The sequence below is a fragment of the Camponotus floridanus genome, unplaced genomic scaffold (assembly GCF_003227725.1).
Source record: "Camponotus floridanus strain SB8 unplaced genomic scaffold, Cflo_v7.5 scaffold1, whole genome shotgun sequence".
NCBI lineage: Eukaryota > Metazoa > Arthropoda > Insecta > Hymenoptera > Formicidae > Camponotus > Camponotus floridanus.
The window spans coordinates 231267-254662 of NW_020229214.1; the positions used below are offsets into that span (position 1 = coordinate 231267).

Below are 23396 nucleotides of genomic sequence, written 5' to 3' on the forward strand. Positions count from 1 at the left end.
CCTTGTACAACAATTTCATAATAAATTAATATTTTGCGATAATCTAGTTTGAAAGATTTAATATGAGTCTGTTGTGATTGCATTAACTATAATGAATTTTCAATAATATAGTTAATGTTTTTAATAGCTAAATATTTTTAATTTCGTGCACGTATGCGTTACGTGTTTCTCTTTCTTCAAATTATATAATCGTATAAAATAATACTCTGTAGACATATTAATTCAATTTTATACAACAAAGAAGACACTAATCGAGATAAAGAGTTACTTATATGTGTGTTTACATAATTAGAATAAAATAAATATAGTAATTATTCGTAATGAATGTAAACATCGTCAGGTGCCGTTTCAATCGTACGCATAATTATATTTATAGCTGTCGGTAATTACGTATAATTATCATAATTATCATCGTCCTCGTTCTGCATACCACGTATGAATAATCGGCGAAATTTACGTCCATAAAATCCACCGGATTCGCCTTCAGCGAATTCAGAGCTAACATCACAGCCGATAAGGGGACGATTGAAGACGCAAGGGACGTCTCGTGCACGGTTTACCTATAGATTTAGGTTTAGGACGCTGATTGCCAGGTACGTGTCTCGTGTTAATCCAAAACGCCGCAGAGACAAGCTGGTATATTTGGCACGTACCTGAGCATTGACGAATACATTGCGGACCATAGCCTAGCGATTAGGCGATTTCACACAAATCGATGTTATATATCCGTACCTGTACATGTAAGTGAAGTGGAAAAAAAAAGAAAAAAAATTAACACTGCGACGTCAGCCTCAGAGAATCGGCTGAGAAATTTTCTTGTCTCTTTCTGTGAATGTATCGTACTTATATCAACATTCCGACAACATAGTGATTAACTAATGTAATATTGCGATCAGGAGAAAACGGCGTTCATATTCTATCGTTTTTCGCTTAAAAAGCAATAGTTTAATTTCCATTTCTTAAAAAAAAAAGAAAAAAAGAATTCGTGAATTTTCTACGGATCTTCCACGAATTTTTTATTTCGAAACAATTTTATTTTATTTTTTTCAAAATAATTTATTTGCAAATATTATATATTTATCATAGTATTTTTTTTCATATATTACTATCCGAGAGTATTTCCCTATGGCTTTTGCCCCTGGGAAGCAAAATATCGCTTTTTGGAAAACGCTGATTAAAACGATTTTTAGACGTGCTAAAAGGGACTATTTCGTGTCGGAAAGTTTTTGGGAACGATATAAAATACCATTGACACCCGTCCCTGTCAACCTTGTGATTCATTTTTGGAAACGATTCGTGGACATGTTGCCTTCTCGCGTGTTAATGATAAATACGTGATAAATACGTGAGAAAAGTTCTGGGCGTACAATAAAATAAATTATGAAAGCGCCAAACATCACGATCAATTATGATATCGTACGAATTAAATCGTTGACAGAATTTGCGAGCGAATTGATAGATGTTCAAGTATCATGAAATACTTAATTAATGTTCACACTTATTTAATGTTCAATGTTTACCATGCGATGTAATTTATATATAATATATGAAAGGAATTTTCACATAGAGGAAATCAAAAATAGTAAATAGTATATATCATGTAAAAGAGCATAATTTTGTGTTTCCAAAAATGTACATCCTCTTTTATATTTTATTAAAACATCTCAAATTATCTCTTTATAAAATATATATTTTTTACGAATCTATTATAAGATCTCTTTTGCAGAAAAAATAACTTTTCATTGCTTTTTAATTAAAATTAATTAAAAAAGCTTTATATATATTACATAATATTTAAATTTATTATTACTAATTTTTAAAAAAATGTCCGAGCTGCATTAAAATATGCTCTTAATTAATTATTTCTGTGCATTATTGTGCAAAATTACTTTCGAGTAAATTAAAATTTTTCTTTCCGCTAAGTGTATGCGCCATGTCCAGTTTAGATGTAACTTTCTATGACTTACCATCTTCTCGTTCTCTCATATTCATCCAGTCGAGATGTCCACGAATCGGACGCATCCGGAAACTCCATTGAAACTCTATTGACTGTCGTTCTTTCTGTCTTCGACGTCGGGACGATGAATCGAATTCGAAGCCTGCAAAGAACACGCGCATTTACACACAATTGCATGAAAAAACGATTATTCGTTCGACGATAGAAATGAAAAAAAAATAATTATTCCGACGGAGCATTATTCCGTTATTGCATATTTTATCGAATACTTGAGAGAAACGCGAAAGATTTAATATTCGGACACCAAGTGGAGGACGTCCACGTGATTCCATTGACGACGAGAAATAATTCGACGTATATATTAGTTTCTTACGATGTTTTTATCCCGTGTATTATATAGAGATCTTTATATATATACATATATATACACATACATATACACATATACATACATATTGTACCCTAGGCGTCGTCACTCGGTCATAGAAACGATCGTAAAATGGGTATATATATATATACATACACACGCACATACACGCGCGCGCGCGCGCGCGCGCGCACACACACACACACACACACCACACGCACGCACGCACGCACGCACACACACACACACACACCACACGCACGCACGCACGCACACACACACACACACACACACACACACACACACACACACACACACACATATATGCACGAGCTACACCCGCTCTCATAGCGTGTAACGTGACATATATTTATGTGAATTTTGTCATTTTATTAAGACATACAAACGTATATATTATATATATATATATTTGCCGTAATAAGATTAAAATTAACTTATAATACTGCATACACAGTATAATTCCAGCGCTTGGCGTTTTATTTCACGAGATACCGAACTTTTTCAGATTATCACGACCCAGTAAAAGATGTAACTGTAAAATGTAATCAATAAAGAATTTTGCCTAATATATCCGAGAGCCATTTTGTCACCAAATGTCAAAATTAATTATAATCGATCTTTACGACATTTCAATAACGTTCCTCGATTTACGTCATAAAGTAAAAAGTTTTCTGCCCACCATGAATATTTTCCAACATTTTAAACATACTTTAAAGTAAAAGTAATATTGTATAAATAAAAGTAATATTATATTAAAAATAATATTATATGTACATATATATTATTTTTTTTTATATTATTATATGTAATTTTATATAATTTATATTTACAGATTCATTCATATCATATGATAAGCATATACTAATTAAAGGGCTCAATTATACAAAATATAATTTTAATATATTAATTATACAATAATTACAAAATTTTATGGAGGTAATTTAATAAATAGATAATAAATATTGCGTGTTATTCGAGAAAATATTATTTACAGACAGAAGATGAGCAAACTAGTTTATTAAAATACGATAATACAAAAGAGTATAATTTGCAGTAATAAGAGAAATAATATTGATTCAGTTATGATAATTATGAAACAAGGATATAATATCCACCTAACGATGATCGTTATCATTTCAGCGAAGGAATTTTATTTATACTATTATATATTAGGATGAAATTTATACTATTACATTACTCGACATTTTACAAAAGATAATCTTTCGTAATTTTATTAAATTTATTTTCAAATATAATATCGTGAATTTCTCGAAATATTAAAGCAATGAAGTCTTCGCAATAATTATACAAAAATTATATATAAATGATATAATTTTAATACATTTATAATTAGAATTATATGTATATATAGTATATATATATATAATTATATTAATATCTAATATATAACTATTGTATATATATATATATATATATATATATATAATTATTATTTATATATATTACATTTATAATTATAATATATTATATATAGTATAATTATAAATATATTGTATATTATATAATAATTATATATTAGACAGGTTTGTTTTAATTGCTATTGAAATTGTACTTTTTGCTTTTTTAATACAAAAGAAAAACGTATATATGTATTTAATACTTTCGGAAAAGAAAAGAAGATAAATACAACAAACGCAATTAAATATAATTGCTATTTAAAAATATAATAGACGTAAAATTCGAAAAATACTTTAATAAACAATCGATCGAAAATAAATTATCATAAAAAATCAATTGCGGTTAGCTGCGAATATTATTATCGTAAAATAACGGTTTTTTTCTGGTAAAAGAGAGATAATAAATTTTTCAAGTTACCAAGACCAGCAATTTTCTCTCTCTCAATCTGCTTTCTCTCTCTCAATCTGCTCTCTCGTTCATGTTTAATAGAATAACGTTGATATAATCAAGTACGCGTAATAAATACGTGAAAAAATGAAAAAAAGAAAATGAGATTACTCGATGAATCGTATTCTCTCGACGATTTATCGATGATGGCAGCACCTGTCGAGTAACACGAATAGAGTGTGTTCGAAAATCCTTGTCAATATCTATTTAATTTATTCACACTTATCTTACCACATGCAATGTAATTTATATATAATATATAAAAAATTCATAAAGAAAATAAATAAAAAATAGTTGATAATATATATCATGTAATTTTGTTTGTTATAAAATTAAAATAGAAAATATTGCAATATCTCTAAAAGTGTATCCTCATGTAAATTCTATTAAAAAATTTCAAATTATTTGTTTTACAAAAATTGATATTTTTTATATTTGTTATGATTTTATAAATTTATTAAAATAGAATTTTTATGATTTTATAAATCTATTAAAATAGAATTTAATTGACCAATCACAGGACAATTCAGTGCCCACGAGTAGGATTTTCGAACGCACTTAATACGCTGTATTATAAATAAAGAGTATAGATAGGTATAGTTTTTAATCGAGTGTACGCAAATATATTGTTTTCATTGCCTTATCGAAATTTACTATGTAAATTGTGTCCACGTCCCAGTGATGTATTGTTACTCGAAACGGTAAAGGATCATGCTTATCCGCGAGAGCGCGAAGTGATGGTTTCTCAGCTGATTGATTCGTGAATGTAACCTACAAAAACATCACTTCCAGATGCTCTATATAAGATACGGGGGAAAGCGCGGTATTTCGTTGCTATTTAATTTGGTTCCGAGAGCTCTCTATTCACGTCGAAGCGACAGAAGCACAAGTACCTTTTTAGACAAGGTTGTCAAATCTAATGGTGACTCCTTGGACGGTGAGTGGTATCATTTCATCCCGTTATTTAACAAAGAAAAAGCCAACGTCATTGACCTAGGTCATATCTAAAATCTGCAATTTTCCTCAAAATCCATATACTAATTATTAAAACTTATATCAATCAAGTTATCATTGTCTTCTATCTTCCTAGAACAATATTATTGATTTATAAAAAATTCTAAAAATTTTATATATTTTTTTGCAAAAATATGTATTTATAATTAAATACATATTAAAAATGCTTGTAGAGAATTATATTCAGATTGCGTATATCAATCATATGAAAAATGATACAATAATCTCCAGCCTAATTATTATGTCAGAATAGATTATAATTTCTTGCTAATTAGATTTTATACCAGCTGCGAAATATTTATATTAAAACTACTTTTATTAACTGTCAAATTTTATATATCAAAAAGTACATTTTTCATTTAAATTATTTAAATATTTAATCTATATTAATCTATATTTGTTGTTATGGATATTTTACAAAAAGGTGATATTGACAACAATGCATGGGATACCAATTCTAACTGGAAATTGTTAACACCAAGAGGCTTCCGATTTTATCTTCCTGGAAGCGTAGGACCTGCTTGGTTAGATGCTACAACCACTGCCCAAGTTAAGACTTATTTTGATGAAGCATCTGAAGAAGAAGCATTAATAGAATCTTTAAATAATGAAAATGGATATCAAAGAAGTCAGAGAAATTGGAAAGTCATGCATCCAATGTTAGATTATGTAGCGCAAGAATGTCCTGTTCTCTTGCGAAAAAGCATAGAAGAATTATTTCCAGAATGCTTAGACGTGACCTCATCGCAACTCACTATTATAACTATTAATCAGAAGGCAAATCTTAAATCAATGAGATGGCGTAAGGAAATCGAAACAGAGAAACTTGCCAAATTTGTGAGCTAAATATATATTATATTGCAATATTATAGTATGATATTTATGATATAATAGTATCATAGTATGATAGTTATATAAATAAAATTTAAAAATGGAAAATATTGATGAAATATAATTAGTCTATTAGTTTGTTTTAGCAGCCTGGAATATATGCACCAAGCTCAAGATGGCTGGTTATTGGGCAGACTTTATTAATCCCTTTAGTGGACAACCCCACTTGAGTTCGCGAAAGAGCGTCAACTTGTATGAAACCGATGAACGATTTCGCTGTGTAGGATTTAAAATAAAACAAAGAAACAATTGCAAAATTATTACATTTGACAATAGTCTACAAAATTTTATTGGTATGTAAACCGTGCATAATGAAAATAATGCGGCATTTTTTAAATATGGATATATTTGCAATTTTATAATAATCTTTTCGTTATACAAAGATTCTAATATTTAGTTTGTATTGTTGCATTTCAATTTTCTCCTTTCGATTTCAGGAAGCCTTTACACCACAGCACCGCCAAACATTGAGTTTTTAGAACAAATAATCAATGATGAGGATCAATAGAAATATATACATGTATATAATATATAAAGAAAAATATTTAGTTTACTTATATTGACCGATCTATCTTTAAAATTGAAAAAATATTGCGCATCCACGTATGCATAAACAATTGAAAAATATGGTGGAACAATGATTGTTTTTTTTTTTTTTTTTTTTTTTTTTTTTTTTTTTTTTTTTTTTTTTTTTTTTTTTTTTTTTTTTTTTTTTTTTTTTTTTTTTTTTTTTTTTTTTTTTTTTTTTTTTTTTTTTTTTTTTTTTTTTTTTTTTTTTTTTTTTGAATATCATGATGTTGAATAACTGATTCAATGATTCTGTTTATTTTATTTATAGATTTTCAATCATTGTGCTAGTGGACTGCGCCTTGTGTCGTCTAGGCGTATAATAATCTACGTTTATTTAGTAAAAAGATTAATGTTCTAATTAAAGTTTTAAATTATAGCTTTTATTTTGGTCTTATTTGGAAAAATCCTTGCAATATAAGTAATGAATAATGATCTTTTTTTTTTTATTTATATATGCAATAATTTACAGAACTGCTATAAACTGTTTATTCTATCAATGCATACTAAGAAATGAATAAAAAATAAAATTATGACATTATGAATGAAAAAATATGAAAGATGTTAAATTGGAAGCTGTAATATTCAGCATAAGATGGCTGTCTGATATTCTTGTATTTATAAATTTTCATATTAGAGAAATGAAGTCAGAATTATCATTTTTCACTAAATAGAAAATATCTGCTAAATATCAGTGAGAATATGCGTGCTGTATAATTGGGATTCGGTAACAATTTGAATGTACTTAGAATAATTAAAAATGACTAAATAATTAAAAGATTATAATTATATACTATAAATCCACAAGAAAATCATGTCAAACATCCCAGAGTTTTATTTTATTCACTAAAAACATAACTAAAAACTTCAACAAAGATGTAACTTTATAAACTCTTATGTTTACATATATGCTTAAGCTTTGTATTTTAATTCATATATGTATATAAAGCTTCTGCTAATTATAAAACGATGCGATCGCAAGTGTATGCTTGATAATTGCAACGACAAGGAACGATTGGAGTGGTGTGTCAGATCACATCCTAAGATATAGTCAAGACTTATAAGTCATAGGTAACTTGGTACCACCGGCGAAATGAGTATTAACTCACTCGTATGCGTTACTAAATCTTAATTGTTATATAAGAAAGACTTATTGCATAAGTTAATGAATAACTGAAATACTATTCACACAATGCTCTTTACGAGGTATTGCAGCATAAAAATAAATTCCCTTATATTTAATGTACAGATCCAATGTACCAATGTTAATGCTAAACATGTTAATGCTTTAACATTAAAAATTTTTTTCGTTGTAAATAGAATCTAAAGAGAAAATGGCTATACGAATAGTTTTAAAATCAATTATAATTGTTGAGATGCATTTATAATCATTTGCATACTCGTTCAACATGTTTATAATTTCTATGTCGCAGCATAATATGACATATTCCTATATAAATGATATTTTGCGCTAAGAAGAGAAGAAAACAAAGTATCTCAATTTTTTATAAAACTGCTCCTTGATGTGCAAGCAGACGGAAATAACTATTAAAATTAGATGCTATCGATACGGGATTGAAATAGAAATAAATTAGCCCTCAGTCGACTTCCAACTTTCGAAACGAACCGCATATTCCACCCAACTCTTCGTTATTAGCTGCGTGATAATCTTTCAGTGAAATCTCGATGTACATATCATCGAGAGCTTTGAGTTGATTTCTCTTCTCTTTCAGTTCCTTTTTGAATTCAGCTGAAAGACAAAGAAATTGTGAGAGAAAAAAGGATGTAAAATTATATAAAATTAAAAAAATACGAGGGAAAAATTACGAGAGGAATCCATCACCTACCGATCATTTCCGAGAGTGGAATTTCTCCTCCGTATTCCTTCGGCAGAATCTTCGGATCTATCGCTTCTCTCAGCTCCTCTATATCCTTGTGTATCTGTCAAAGTTATTTGTCAGTTATGTAAATTTATGTAAGAGTAATTTGTAATATTTACCATAACGCGAGACTTGAGCTTATCATTAAGAAGCGAGATGGCGAACTCAATGATTTTTGCCACGCTGCCGGGAATATTGATCAAGTGGGTTTCCTTGTGTCGCATCGGGGTGCTGTTCTGTATGCATCTCAACATATTGCGAATGTCCGTGAAGGACCACGCACTGAGATGGCTCATGGTCAATCCGGACTCGTCATTGAGATGTGTATAACCGCGGATCTGATTTTCCTCGTCGTCCATCAGACTCTCCACCACCATGCTGTGGACCCGAGCCATGTGTATCGACGAGAATTTGCAAGGATCGAAACGTCCTAAAAAATAAACAGAAAAATAAAGTACAAACATCTAATATACATGGAGAACAATCTCATAAAGTTATAAAGCAGAAAAATGTTATACGTTAATAATAATAATTTTTGAAACACGAAATAAAGGATTTTTTTTTTGTGAAATTCAAAGAGATGTAAAATATATGTAAATCAGTATTGTAAAGCAAACTTAAATCTACAGTTTAGAGTTCTTTGTAAAAATAAGGAAAATTTATATTTATAATATAATAATTATATTATAATTATTTATTATATTTATAATTATGTTAAATAAATTATATTTATAATTTATAATATAATAAAAAATTTATAATATAATATATTAAATAATAAATAAATTATCTTTATATTTATAATATAGTAATTGTATTATAACTATTTATTATATTTATAATTATATTAAATAAGAATTTTCAAATTTGGCTCAAATAATAATTAATAAAAATTAAATCGAAAGAGCCATAGTAATTGGAGCGCAAGGAAGAAATAACACTTCCTTTTACTTTCTTATTCTTCGTTTGTTATTATTTATAAGTTATAATTATTTTTATTTCAAAAAAATAAAAATATTGAAGTAAAAATAATCACATTAATAACAAACAAAACATTTCGGATCATCTTTTGATCCTCAGCAGAATATTAACAATATATATTACGAATTGTGATTATGTGTCTTTTATGTTGGTTTGAAATTCAATGATAGAATGTATGTCCTCGATTGTTTAAATTATCAATTATATAAGGCTATATGATAGATTATCAAGGATATGAGACGTTCCTTCATATATTTGTATGCCTGTTATCATTGAATCAATCGAGTTTGTCCTCGGTTAAGTCTAAATTTATATCCTAACAACCGAGGATGTACTTGTACGTTTCATCATTAAATTTCAAATCGACGTGAAAGATATACAATTATTATTATAATTTATAATATATTGTTAACATCGCGTTGAGGGGGAATCAAAAGATGATCTGAAACGTTTCGTTTTTGTTATTAATATAATTATTTTTATTTTTTTTAAATAAACGAAGAATAAGATAGGAAGATGGAAGTGTTGTTTCTTCCTTGCGCTCCAACTACCAGCTATGGCTCTTATTTGCCAATTTCGATTTAATTTTTATTATAATTATATATATTTAATATTATATTTATAATTTTTACATTTAATTGCAATTATTTAATATAATTTATGTAAGATGATTAGGTCAGATAGAAAGAATTGCTTTCTTCTACATCAATCTAAAATATCCAAATAGAAATAAACAATTTAATAATGCACTATTAAAGTAAATTGATTTAAAAATCAATGTTACTTATTATTAAGAAAGATATATAATTTTTAAAATGTCGTGTTTTTTGTTGTACTTTAAATTAATCTTTGAACTTTTGCAATCTTTTTTAAAATTCTTACCCGCACATGACAGTATCACTTTTCGACCGTGTCGATCCCGTTTCGGTAAAGGTACCAAGTAGCCACTATCGATGATGGCTTCGAGGTCCGGGTCATCGATGTCGAGCTTCTGGAACCAGTCTGGATAGAGTTGTCTGATGGTGAGATAGCGCTCGAGCATCTCCTGCGCCATCGGTAGACTGAACTTCTTCGTCCTGAGGAATCTCAACAGGAATAGCGAGTCAGTCCTACACTTTTTGATCGCCGGATGCTTCTGGATCCAATGACGGAATTGCTCCAAAGCCTGTTCCCTCGTGTTGTCATCCTCGCGAAGCTCCAGTCTGGCCGCTTCCAGCGTCTCCACGTCCAACGTGCTCTTATACTTGTCATACTCTTCTGGCTGCCCCTCCGTCACCATTGTCTGAAAAGTAATTCGAGCTTGACATTCTATCCCGATGGATTCTGTGTCCCGATTGAACAACGTTATCCTGGTTTTATATCTCTCGAAAAATACGAGCCATAAGGTACATATATTTAAATTGATAGAAAAATTAATTTTTCATGTAATTAGAAATTAGAATGTCGACAATTAATTTTTATTTAATTTATGAACTAATGAGGTACATATATTTAAATTTATAGAAAAACTAATTTTTCATGTAATTAGATATATTTAAATTGATAGAAAAACTAATTTTTCATGTAATTAGAAATTAGAATGTCGGCAATTAATTCTTTTTTAATTTATGAACTAATGAGATAATAATTGCTACTAAAGATGTAAAAAAGTCATATTAGTAAAACTAGAAAATCGAACTAGAATTCTTGGTCAAATTGTTGCTTGCTAGGAGCTGTTAATATGATGTGGAGCGTAAAGAGAAAGCAGACAGAACATCGAGACATTGTACATAGTGTGTAGTCTGTAATAAAGAATTACATTAATATAGCAAAAAATAAGAAAGAAAGATTGAAAATTTGCATAAAGATTACATTATTGATGTAAAAAATATGATATTAAATTATGATACACATGTAGCAATGTTTCTTTAAATTCTTTAAATTAATTTAATTTTTATTTCTCTTTATTAAATTAAATTCCAGCAACATGTACATTTAATTATTAATAAAAAATATTACTATTTATAAGTTTTAAATAAAATAAAAAAGTAGATATAATATATTAATATTTTTCCTATGCTTTTCATATTTAAAATTAAGCTTTCAATAAAATTTTTATATATTACACTAATTTTAATATTTAATTTAATTAAATAATATTAAAATTTAATTGAATAATATTCAGTTAATAATTTTGTAAAAATAATTTTAATGCAGATACCTTTGGTATCACGCAAACAACAATTTTAAAATTGATAGTACCGAGACTTTTCAGTATTTATTTTGAAAAGCCATATTCAATGATCACAATGAGAGAGCTCATTTTTATAATTCCGCACATGTATATATAGTGTTTAAGCAACTCGCGGAATGAAAGTGAGACATCGAGAGGAAGTAGTATACCAAGTGGCCTCTGCGCAACGAGAACACACATACATTTTGCGATGTACCCAACTTTCTATCCCAAGCCATATCGTAAATGTGCATGAGCGCAATATTGTTTCAACCCGAAAGTAGGTACGCAAATTAATTCAACATTTTTATTTATTAAAATAAGATCAGATAGAATATTAAAATTCATTAAAATAAGATTAGATAAGAATATTTAGAATTAAATTCATTAAAATGAGAGGAAAGAAAACGAATTATAAGATAAGAAGAAATGATATCAAAATCGTGATTGAAACTTTGATTTAAGTGATCAATTTCATTCCGATTAGAAGTCTAAAAAATTTTTTTCGTCTTGGGATTAAAAAATTCTTTCAAAAATAACGTAAAGATATCTAAAAAGCAAAAATTACTTTGACAATTAAAATTGAAATCTTCTATTTTAATAATAATATAAATTTTAATTTTTGTTAAAAAAACACTGAATTAATTTATTTCCTTAACGTTGAAAGAATAGCAATTTATATCATTATCGCAAAAGATTTATAGATTCTATAAAATGGAAAAGGCAACGTAAGGAATTTGCGAGAAAATTATAGCGCAAACTCAATGGACTGGTTGCATTGATCCACTTTTACCATTCGCGTTCGCCAAATGCTTTTGTCTATCCGCGAAGAAGGCTCTAAATGATGTGCCTTGTTAAAAATTTTGATTCGTTTTTTTTATTAATTGGTCAATTTAACAGTTCCGGTTTCTTGCTCTTGTATTTTTCAACGTCCGCGTTTTTTTTTTCGTCCTCATTTTCCCTTCATTCTCATGTCCTTCTTTCAGTTCCGTATGAAGCTTAATTTGTACTTTAATGAATACTATTCTTTGTCTAATTTGTTAAAAACGGAACGTTTATTTATGTTTTAAAAAATATTTTGCAACAAATTTAATTTTTAATAATTTGTTAAAATAATTTTCTAAAAAATTTTCCTTTTTAATTTAATTGATTCAGAGTCGCATCTTAATATGCATATGTGATACATAAGTTTTAATTATACAAGATATTTTACCCTACACGCACTTGACAGATTAATAATTAATATTTGATTAACCCGATTTACTTTTTCTTCCTTCTCTGAGATGATTCCTTTTTTCTTCTGTTTTTCTTTAGGTTTCTTCGCAAAGTTTTAATTGTTGCTGGATTCTATCGTGTCGAATTCATCCAGATTGATTGAGACTTTCAATCGATACTTTCTTTTACACTGTTTTAATTCCACTTAGTGACTAGTTTGCAAACCACGTCTATCCGCGACGCGGAATGAAAGATCTGACTAAACGCACAGTATCAAATGAGAAAGAGATGTTGACTGTCGAGCGATGTACACCAAAGTAATCCGGCTGCTCGATCGGCTGGTCAATTTAAAGCGGGATTGTCGTGGTGGTACTGACTCTTCAACATGAACGGACTCTCAGGACCTTCACCTACATCTTGTCGACGTTTTCCATCTCTCGCTCGCACTTACATCCGCGAGTGTATGTTCGCCTATTGCATGTCGCACAAGTAAATACTTTCAAGATATTACAACAGAATATGCATATAATAATGTCAATATCTATTATATATTTAAAAAAATCCTTGATATAAAAAGACCACATATTTATTGATTCCAATATAAATAACCAATCTATTTAAATGATTTTAATGAATGAAATTAGAATATACTTTTTAAACTTATTAATAATTTTTTACATAAATATTAATTTTTAATTCTTAAATAAAATTTGAAACAAATTTAATTATGTTGTCTTTTTCAATGTTACATGTATGACATAAATTTTGAATTTGTTATGTTTTCTGCTTTCATTTTAATCCGTGAAGAGATCATCTTATTAATATTCTAACAATATTTATAAAGTTTTGCTAAAATCATACCATTCTAATATTTATGAAAAATTTCGCTAAAATCATACCATTCATTTATAAAAAATTTCACTAATTAGCGAAACTTCTATATATATGTACATATCAAGGACTTTTCTTCAATATATTAATTTAATTAGCGAAACTTTTCATAAATATTATTAAAGTATTTATTAGTATGCTTATCTTTTATCTAGTAAATTAAAGTAAATTAAAATGAAAGCGGAACACTGTAATTTATTCACAATTTTAAATTAGCAAAACTTCTCAAATTTTCAGGGATTCCTCTTTCAATTTTGTGATTATATATGAGATTAATATTTTAGATACATTAATTGTTAATATAAAGTTAATTAATTATTTTGTTGATTAAAAATAATAATAATTTTTTTCCAAAAAGGATTTTTAACGTATAATTCATGAAACTAATTTACAACGGTCATTAATGTAGGAAGACAATGGCAATTTACGTTCCATCACATAATATCTACATCTAAAGCTGAACCGGCTGTTACTCATTTGCATTGACAAATGCGAATTGTCAAATGCAATAACTAGTATTTATGTAATGCTAAATTTAATCATACATTTGTCCTCATCAAATATAATCTTAAAATTAAATGAAAGAAAATATAATTTTTTAGACTGTTGCAACATGATGCTAAAGCTATAAATATTAACGTTGATATTTTAAGTAAGTTCCTGTACTTGCATATATGTGCAGTTTATTCACATAAAAAAATATCTCTGCATAAAAAAATATATTCACTTTCTCGCAAGATATATATATCTAAAAATAGTTTATACTTCATGCAATCTATATAATTTCTCTTACTTTCTTATATGTTGTAAAAGTTTAAAGCAACTTAGGTTACATAAAAGAGGAGAAGTTGACAAGTTTTGTTACATTAAATGAAAAAGAAATTATTGCCAAATTTTCGTTAATATATCTTGAATAGTTGGTTCATGATTCACGTATATATGAATTAAAGTATTGTGTTACTTTCCTTAGTATAAAAAGCACCAAAGAAGCTCAGTTACCATTCTCGAATGCCAACTCTGCTGAAAGATTCACTTTCTTTTCGTAATCTTTCATTTTGCTTTCACTCGCTCATTCGAGCGAGAATTGCCGAGTGCTCTAATGAATATCATGATTAATTTTTCCTCACATCATATAATATATATATCTATATCTATATCATTGCTCTTTGCGCAGTCAGATCAATTTCATCGAAAAATTTATAAACTTGATGCAATTATTCTCTATATTTTTCCAGTGCAATATAAAATATTTGTGAATATTTTTCGGTAATTATCTAGAAGAACGGCAACCTCATCGATGATTTTGATCTTGAGTAACCTCGAACAAGTTTTATTCGGCTGTCTTTGTTTGTTAAAAAGTTGTGAACAATTGAAGTTCACGTAAAGCAAGGTCCATTTCCAAGCAAAATTTAGTTTTAAATTAGAAATAGCTTTGGGTTAGATTATATCTTCCGCAAGTCAAGGCCCCCACAGGGAGATCTACTCTGTTGCATGTATTTTGCCATGTTTTTTTATCCAATATACATCGTTCCTACTTCTCCTGCTTTCAGTGAAACAAAATGTGCTATTGTATGTATTCGATTCCGAAAATATTTGAATTGCTATTATAACAATGTAAGTAAGACTTCTGCTGTGTAATTGTTTTGATTGTACTGTTCCGGAATGTATAAGAAGAAGGATGAAGGAGTAGATAGTGTGATTTCGACCATTGAAGGGAATAATTAACATGAAATTATATCAAATTATATCAATTATTCTCCGAGTCATCCAAATAGAACATGAAACTCATAATGACATCATTATGACGTCATCATGATTTTATTTATCACTTAAAAGTTATCTAAACAAAAATGATTAAAAAATGAGTTAAAGATGACAAAAAGAATCATAAATTTTTAAGTTCAATAATTGCATTATATAATTTTAAAAAGATTATGTTGCTTAAATATAATTAAAATATATGAATAATTAAATAAACAAGTAATTGCGTAATATATATAAAAAATGATATTATTATGATTGATTCTTAAGATTACGCGAAGTATATATATTCTCCAACAGGATTCGCTAAAATTGTTTAATATCAAAAATAAGTCACCAAAACATTGCCAAAAGCATATCAAATGAAATGATTATGATTTTTCTAAAATGACTTTAGGTGATGTCATAATGATGTCATTATGACATCACCTGTCAGTTTCATGTTCTATCTGGGCATCGATAATTATGATACTCTATTGCATTTTTTAATTTTCCATCGTGTTATACGTGATACAATTATTTGTTCAAAATGTAGATCAGAATTAAAGTTAAATCGCGAAACATTATTTTTTCGATGTTCCAGTGTATCTTATAAGATTATAAATAAAAAGAAAAGACAAAAAATTTATTGTGGCTATAAAATTAGTGCATTTAATGGAACGTGATTTGAGCATATACGAAGGGACTTGAAAAAAATTTGTCGTTTTATCGGTTATTTTGTTTATCATTCGCCGCCATATAATAACGTTTAATGAATGAACTTTCGATTAGCATACAAACAGTGATTTGGTCTTCCTTTTGTCGAGAGGTAAATTATCTATGTTATTATTATTCAATTTTTTATTTTAATTTTAATTTTAATTTTTTATTTTAATTTTAATTTTTTAATTATTTTTTATAGGTTTTTGAGTTTTGGGTGTCGCGACAAAATTTGCAAATTGATGGTTCAGATCACATAGTTGAAATTGACGAAGCAAAAATTGGAAAAAGAAAATATCAGAAAGGTCGAGCAGCTACGAGTTAATTGATATTCAGTGGCATCAATAGACAAACGAAAAAAATATTCATCGAATCGGTTTCAGCAAGAAATTCGAAAACTTTATTGGCAGTCATAAAACGATGAATCGCGCACATTCCATCATCTATGCTGATTGTGCGAAAACTTACAATTGTTTAAGAGAAGCAGGATTTATTCATTGCACTGTAAATCTAACCACAACATTTTGTAGATCCGGAATCAGGTGCTCATACGTAAAATATTGAATGCATGACGTATAACGAGATTTACGTGCTACAATTCCGAAATATGAAATTAGACAAAAACATTACAGTGCTTACATCGCTGAATTTTTATTTAAACGAGAATATAAATACAGGAATAGAATCGAATCATTTTTTCAAACATTAGTAACAATGTATCCTATAACAAACACAGATTATTTAAACTTATAATAAATCAGTACATACAATTGTAACTTCTAATTTTTTTTTCTAAATTTAGGAAAATCGATGGCACATGTTAGAAAGTTATGTAGAACTCTACAAAATGGTATACATTATATCTGCAACATTAAATGTTACTTAATTCGTAGGTATGTACTGAATACATTGCGCATTTAATGCATGTTTTTACTATGTTTTTACTACAGAATTAAATAATTGTATGTAATTACTACAGAATTGTTAATAACTTCTTAATAAACAACCGTCAACTAAAACTTTTTGGAAGTTACTCACATATATGTCAAGATCAAAGTCGGTGAGGTTCTCCTAGATAATTACCTATTTTTCTTATCGTAATAATGAATCACAAGAGGAGGGAGAGAGAGAAGGGAAGGAGGAATCTCAAATAAATGAAATTTATAATATAATATTAATATATATATATATCAATTTTTAATATATATCTTTTGCAGAGATACTTTTCTTTAATATAAAAAAATATATTTAGATATATTTAAGAAATAAATTAATTTAATAACAATTTAGTTGACGTTATTATAAATTATTTTATAATAAATTGGGGAAGATAAATATTGTGTGCTACAAGGTAAAATTTAAAAAAATTATACACAAGAGTGTGTAGTGACGTATAAAATTATTTAGCTTGCAAAACAGAAATCTGAGCTAAATAATGATTGATTATTATCGTCAAGTAACTCTTTTTAGATTTCAAATGACGTACTTGCAAATAAACTCACGTATTTAAAATGATCGCAGAAAAAATGAAACTATTTGACTTGTAGACGTTGATTATTTCGTTATTTAGCATACGAAGAGTCTCACTAGGCATTTATGAAAGAGATTCATATTTCTAAATCTGGAAAATGACGGCTTGTTCGTTCAACGTTTCGAATTTTGAATATTGAGATTCGGCTTCAGAATAACAAGGCAAATCTGCTGTTCATGTTTGCTGTCGCGATGACCGAATTGGTAAGCAACGTTTAAAGAAATGCCGAGAACTTTGTCCTCTATAGATTGACTACACAAGAGCTTTTAGGTTCATTATTTCTTTTTTCTACATTTCAAAATATGCGCCCCGTTATTTTAATTTGTTTAAAATCGAGTCTATATTTTTCCATCCACGATGCAATAAAATCTTATAATATTCATTGTTTCATGTGTCTATCCAATTTTGCCAGGTTACTAATTTTGATATAAAAAATTGCGATTAAAACTTATTTTTTCATTATGTCTAGAAAGCGAGGAAAGAGCTTTGCTCATCAGCTCGGTTAAGCGTGTTCGGATAATCAGGTGCTTTATTCCGCCTTTTATTCCGTGAAATTTAACCGCAAATGCTACAACCGGACGTACCGCATGCCTGCTTACCGTTATAACTGCGTAAATTATTGCGTAATATCTATCGTTGGCACACAGCAACGTTTTCTGACGTTGCGTCGGTGAAAGTCACAACACGTGTTTATATATATATATATCATATAATACGCCTTTCTATTTCTCACTGTATTTTTCGATATTAGAATTCGATACGTCTTTCTTCGAGTTCTCTTTACTTTGCAATGTTACTGATATGTCACTTAAAAAAGCGACTAGTGTTAAGCATGTGAGAACACAATTTACTTAATAATCACTTAAGTTTATAAAACAAGTTCCATATTGCAAGCAAAAATTGTTAGATAATCATTGTATTTAAAATTTGCATTAATATCAAAATCACACTGAGATTATTTGAAAATCATAGTAAAAATATATTATAAAAGTTGTTTTAAATTAAAATAAAGTATTAAATCTTAAAGTAAGTCTTAAATTAATTATTTAAGTGTAATGTTTAATTTTATATTTAATTAATAATTTAACTTTAATGTAATTTTATTAAATAATGTTATATTTATGTTATATTTATTTCAATTGAATTTATAATTGTATTTAAATTTATATTTATTAGATTTAAATTAAATTTAAATTTATATAATTTAATTACATTTAAATTACATATTTTTTATTTTGCGAAATTGGATCTTTATATTTTGTATTAAAGTATTTCTTTAATTCTTAAGATTTACCAAAATATACTTGAATTATGTTGTATCCTTTGTGTAATCACATGTAAAGCTGTTCAACAGCGTTGGTTCAAGAAAGTAGAAATCTCGATGGAATTGTTTTATGGCCGTAACGAAACTTGGAGGCCAATTATGTATAGACTCTTAAATGAGACTTTTGAATCAATGCATATTCATGAATCCAGCGGTGCAATTTAATCATTTTATTGTGCTTATCATGCGAAAAATAGGATAAAGAGAGAAAATTTGCAGCACGCAATGTTTTTAGACATATTTGTACAGTGATGAGCGATATAGATAAAAAATGATTAGAAATTAAAATAACTGATAATTATATACTTTGTTAAAAATGTATAACATATGTATGTATTAAACATATCGTTTTAAAACGACATTTGTTATCATTTTTATGCTGCATTTGTTACTAAAATAAATTCAGTAGTCATTGAAGCAATCATTTTTCTTACGAATGTCATTTTATGCACATATTAATTAATTTTTAAAAATTAACTAGATTTTTACTAAGCTCAATAACTTTATTAATAAAATAAAAAATATTATTTGTATATTTTTTAGCGAATTGAATAAAAAATAACTTGATTTTTTATCATTTTGAGAAGTGTCTGAGATAATTTCGTGAAATTTACTATAATTTTGTATGTATTTATCTTCAGACGCAAAATACTATGAAATTTTAATCACATTAATGTAATATCGTTGAATATAATCGTCATGCAAGTTTGAAAGTTTCGTATCGTCTGAGTGGCTAACAACACGTTTCAAGAACGCTTCAGCCGCTGCACTTTCTCCGACGACCCTAAAAGCTAACAACACTCATTGAAACGAAAGTGCAACGACCTCGGTTCGATCTCAGTAAGATAGTCTTACATTATTAATAACTTATCCAGAATATATATTGAATTAGCGACAGATATAGCTTAATAGATTTATATTATCATTTTTTCAATAATTAAAATGATAAATCCTAAAGAAATTTAATCTTAAAAAAGTTGCATTAACAAGGAAAGATAAAATTTAAAATAATAATAAATCTTGTAGTCTGTATAATATTGAGACAGATCAAAATATTCGCCAAATATTCGAGTATAAAAAAATCATATGTGTTTCTTCTCGGCTGCTATATCTAATTAAAAACTTCACAACAATATATGTTGTTATGCTTTTTTAAAATTCGCTTTTTCACAGAAATCCAATCGAGCTTGATTCCCCCACAATCAACTAACAATAAGATTTTTTGGGCATTTGGGAAAATTAAAATGAAAATCATTTCCCTCGAAAAGAAATTGGATATAATTTCTCTCTCATTATGATATACATATATATTTATATATATATAAAATAAAAAGCTGTGTACACACGCCTCTACCGATGCTACATCTATGTATAAATGTACAGATGTGCGAATACGCTCGCATAAACACCCGATTCATTTTAACGAAATTATAAGTACAAAGCGTGTCAATCGCGGAATTCGTTGCATCCCGTATCGCTACACGACTATTTATCAGAACATTTATCTACACGTTTTCGTTTCAGTTGTAAACGAACTTACATAAACGATCTGACAAAAAGAATCAATTCAGTCATGTAAAAAAATGTATGCCCACTGATATACACGGTAATGGGCGATTTTCTTGCATTTTTTTATGATTAATTTCTTACATAGGTTGGCACTATTATTCATAAAAACATCGACAAAAATCTATAATATTAATCATTGAGAGAAATTTTATATTGTTAATATTTAGAATATATAATTGTGAATTTGTTGAATGTAGATCTAAATATATTTGTTCAAAAAAAGGTATAAAAAAATGTCTAAATAGAGAATTTTGACAAAAAAAATTGTTAATATCGAATATTTTTCGGCATAAATATAAATCATTATTCGTGTAACGAATTGACAAGGTCGTGTCATTCATATCGTCTATGTGACAAATATAAATTTGTCGCATATAATACATAAATCACGATAATAACAATATCATAATCATGTAAAATTGGGTCTCGATTATTATTCATGCCGAATAATATTCAATTTTCGTAATCGATAATCTATTCTATCGATAATCGCAAATCTTATTTCGTATATGAACCGATCATCTCTTTGTTGCGATCTACTTTAAATCCAGACAACGTCTAGATACATTTTTAGCCCGGTAATCATCTGAGAATAACATTGTCGAAAGTTAGATCTCTGTTCTCGCGTTGGGCGCCGGATTTTTTGAACGGATTCCATGGAAGCCTCCTAACTACGTGCGCCGTAGTGACAGATCCCGCCGGGCTTGGCTGGCCGGAAGACACTCCAGAAGAGCTACTCGCCGAAACGCTGCCCTTATCGTGGTGACTGTTGGGTTTCCCTGGTTTCTAAAATAATTATATAATTCCTGCTAGCTTCCTCATATTTATTTAAATGATTTATCGAAAGAGTATGATACCGTTTCAGTCAAAAAGAGAATAATCATTATTCTTAATAATGTATCGCTGTGAATATTCTTAAAAATATTTTTTTAAATAATTCTTTAATTTTTTTAATAATTAAAGTATCTATTTTTAATAATTAATGTATCATGCATTGCTATATATATTCTCTTTATTAAAGTGATATATAGATTTTATAGATTATATCAATTACCTTTAAATAATTTCTGTCCATTGGCGTGACCAACTTCAAATTTATAAAGTCACCGCATTGTTTTATCATCCGTACAACTTGCTCGTGAGATGCCCATTTGACGTCTTTGTCGCCAATGCCGACTATAAAATCACCCTCCTTCATTCCGCCTACCTAAAATGAAAAATAATTATCTTGTTATTAATTGTTGTCATAGTTATTATTAAAAAAAGAGGGTTGAAATTAAATTAAAGTATTATTGTACAATTGTATTACTGTAGATAATCGATCAAATTAATTATAATTGATAAAAATTCGTTAACAAATATACTCTTACATCAGCCAGTGAATTATGATCGACGGCAGCTATTATCACCGGAGCGTCGCCGCGTACGCTAAATCCAAAACCTTCGCCATCAGGGCCTCTTTGAAGCTGCACCAATCGCGGCGCGGTCCAGTGTCGTTTGGCCGAAAATATTGCCACGGGTCCCAACGATCTGAAAAGATCATCTACTCCGTGCTGCCCGAAATCCGGATGGGTAATGCTAAGTTGAAACTTCGTGGAAGCTGGTTTTTGCAAATAAAAAATGAAAATTAAAAATTAAATTCAAATGAAAATTAAAAAATTTTATACTTTTAAATTATCTTTTTTATCAAAATATAGGAAACAAAATTAAATTATTGATATATTTTTCAAATTTCAAAAAATATTGTACCAATTATATCTGGCGGATCCAACAGTTCTCGAAAATCATCTTCGTTGCCGAATTTGTTATAGCTGTCAAGTGTCGCTTCTTGTGCTTTCTTCAAAACCCTCGCCAACGCTTGTTTACCTTTCAAATCGCGGCACATTCTCTGCAATCGTTGGCTCTCATCGTGTAAAACGAGAGCTTCTCTGAGATGAGCTTTGCCTGCAATGAGAAATTCTTTCCTTGATATATTCATTTTTTGTACTTATAAAGAATTAGAATGTTAGTATTAAAATGAATAAAAAAAATACTTGAAAATATAAAAAATACAAAAATAATATAAAATAATATAAAATATAAAATCATTTGAATCATTTGAAAATATAAAATTATTTGAATAATAAAATGAATAAACGTAAGTGTATATGTGTAAAATAATGAGAGCCTAATACCCAATATTTTCCTTTCATTGTCATCTCTGGGAACGATTATGTCTAATTGAGTCTTGCCATCGCTCTTCTGAATATGCTCCAATGTGCATCTTGTTTCTACACGAAACTCAACGATCGGTCTGTCCAGCAGACCGACCGCGAGATGCTTGTGAGCAAGAGCGAGATGATGCTCGCGCTTCACCAGTATCAGTGAAATCCATGTCTCGGGGACGTAGTCACGAACCGGTTGGCGCGATATCAATCCGTGGACATCATTGTATATTGCCGCAACCTAGATTAATTATCTCGATGATTCACTTATGCTTATCGCACTGATAATCGCGAGAAGTAGAAACAGCTATTCGTAGAAAATCTTTTTTACCTGGGCAGCCTCTTGAGCAAGATCCAAGCAAACATCAATGTTTCTACCGTCTCTCGATTGAAGTTCCAACTTTTCGAAAAGACACTCTCTTGCCTGAGCCTAAAAACACGAGTGC

General features: G+C 28.6%; 3 protein-coding genes across 6 annotated transcripts in view; 1 reads left to right on the forward strand and 2 right to left on the reverse strand.

The window, feature by feature from the left end:
- The first annotated feature begins 4759 nt into the window (after window positions 1-4759).
- LOC105253529 (methylmalonic aciduria and homocystinuria type D homolog, mitochondrial) lies at window positions 4760-6715 on the forward strand. Its single transcript, XM_011261616.3, has 5 exons — window positions 4760-4912; window positions 5004-5148; window positions 5650-6062; window positions 6193-6409; window positions 6554-6715. The coding sequence occupies exons 2-5, from the start codon at window positions 5004-5006 to the stop codon at window positions 6622-6624; spliced, it is 846 nt and encodes a 281-aa protein (XP_011259918.1). The 5' UTR covers window positions 4760-4912; the 3' UTR covers window positions 6625-6715.
- Window positions 6716-7260: 545 nt separating this feature from the next.
- On the reverse strand, window positions 7261-18626 carry LOC105253530 (clavesin-1). Of its 2 annotated transcripts, none has more exons than XM_011261619.3 (5): window positions 18453-18626; window positions 10427-10826; window positions 8683-8993; window positions 8531-8624; window positions 7261-8433 (listed from the first exon to the last, which is right to left on the reverse strand). In XM_011261619.3, exons 2-5 carry the CDS (start codon window positions 10821-10823, stop codon window positions 8282-8284), a joined length of 954 nt encoding a protein of 317 aa, XP_011259921.1. In that variant the 5' UTR covers window positions 10824-10826; window positions 18453-18626; the 3' UTR covers window positions 7261-8281. The 2 variants fall into 2 exon arrangements, with proteins under 2 accessions (XP_011259921.1, XP_011259920.1); XM_011261618.3 differs by lacking the exon at window positions 18453-18626 and adding an exon at window positions 13021-13290.
- Window positions 18627-21004: 2378 nt separating this feature from the next.
- Window positions 21005-23396, reverse strand: part of LOC105253527 (rhophilin-2) — a 33925-nt gene continuing 31533 nt past the window's right edge. For all 3 annotated transcript variants that reach the window (XM_011261614.3, XM_011261615.3, XM_011261613.3), the window contains exons 7-12: window positions 23282-23380; window positions 22921-23191; window positions 22496-22690; window positions 22117-22346; window positions 21801-21953; window positions 21005-21532 (exon numbers count right to left, since the gene is read on the reverse strand). In XM_011261614.3, the coding sequence (XP_011259916.1) occupies window positions 21329-21532; window positions 21801-21953; window positions 22117-22346; window positions 22496-22690; window positions 22921-23191; window positions 23282-23380 (1152 nt within the window). In that variant the 3' untranslated portion in view covers window positions 21005-21328. The remainder of the gene's footprint in view (window positions 21533-21800; window positions 21954-22116; window positions 22347-22495; window positions 22691-22920; window positions 23192-23281; window positions 23381-23396) is intronic.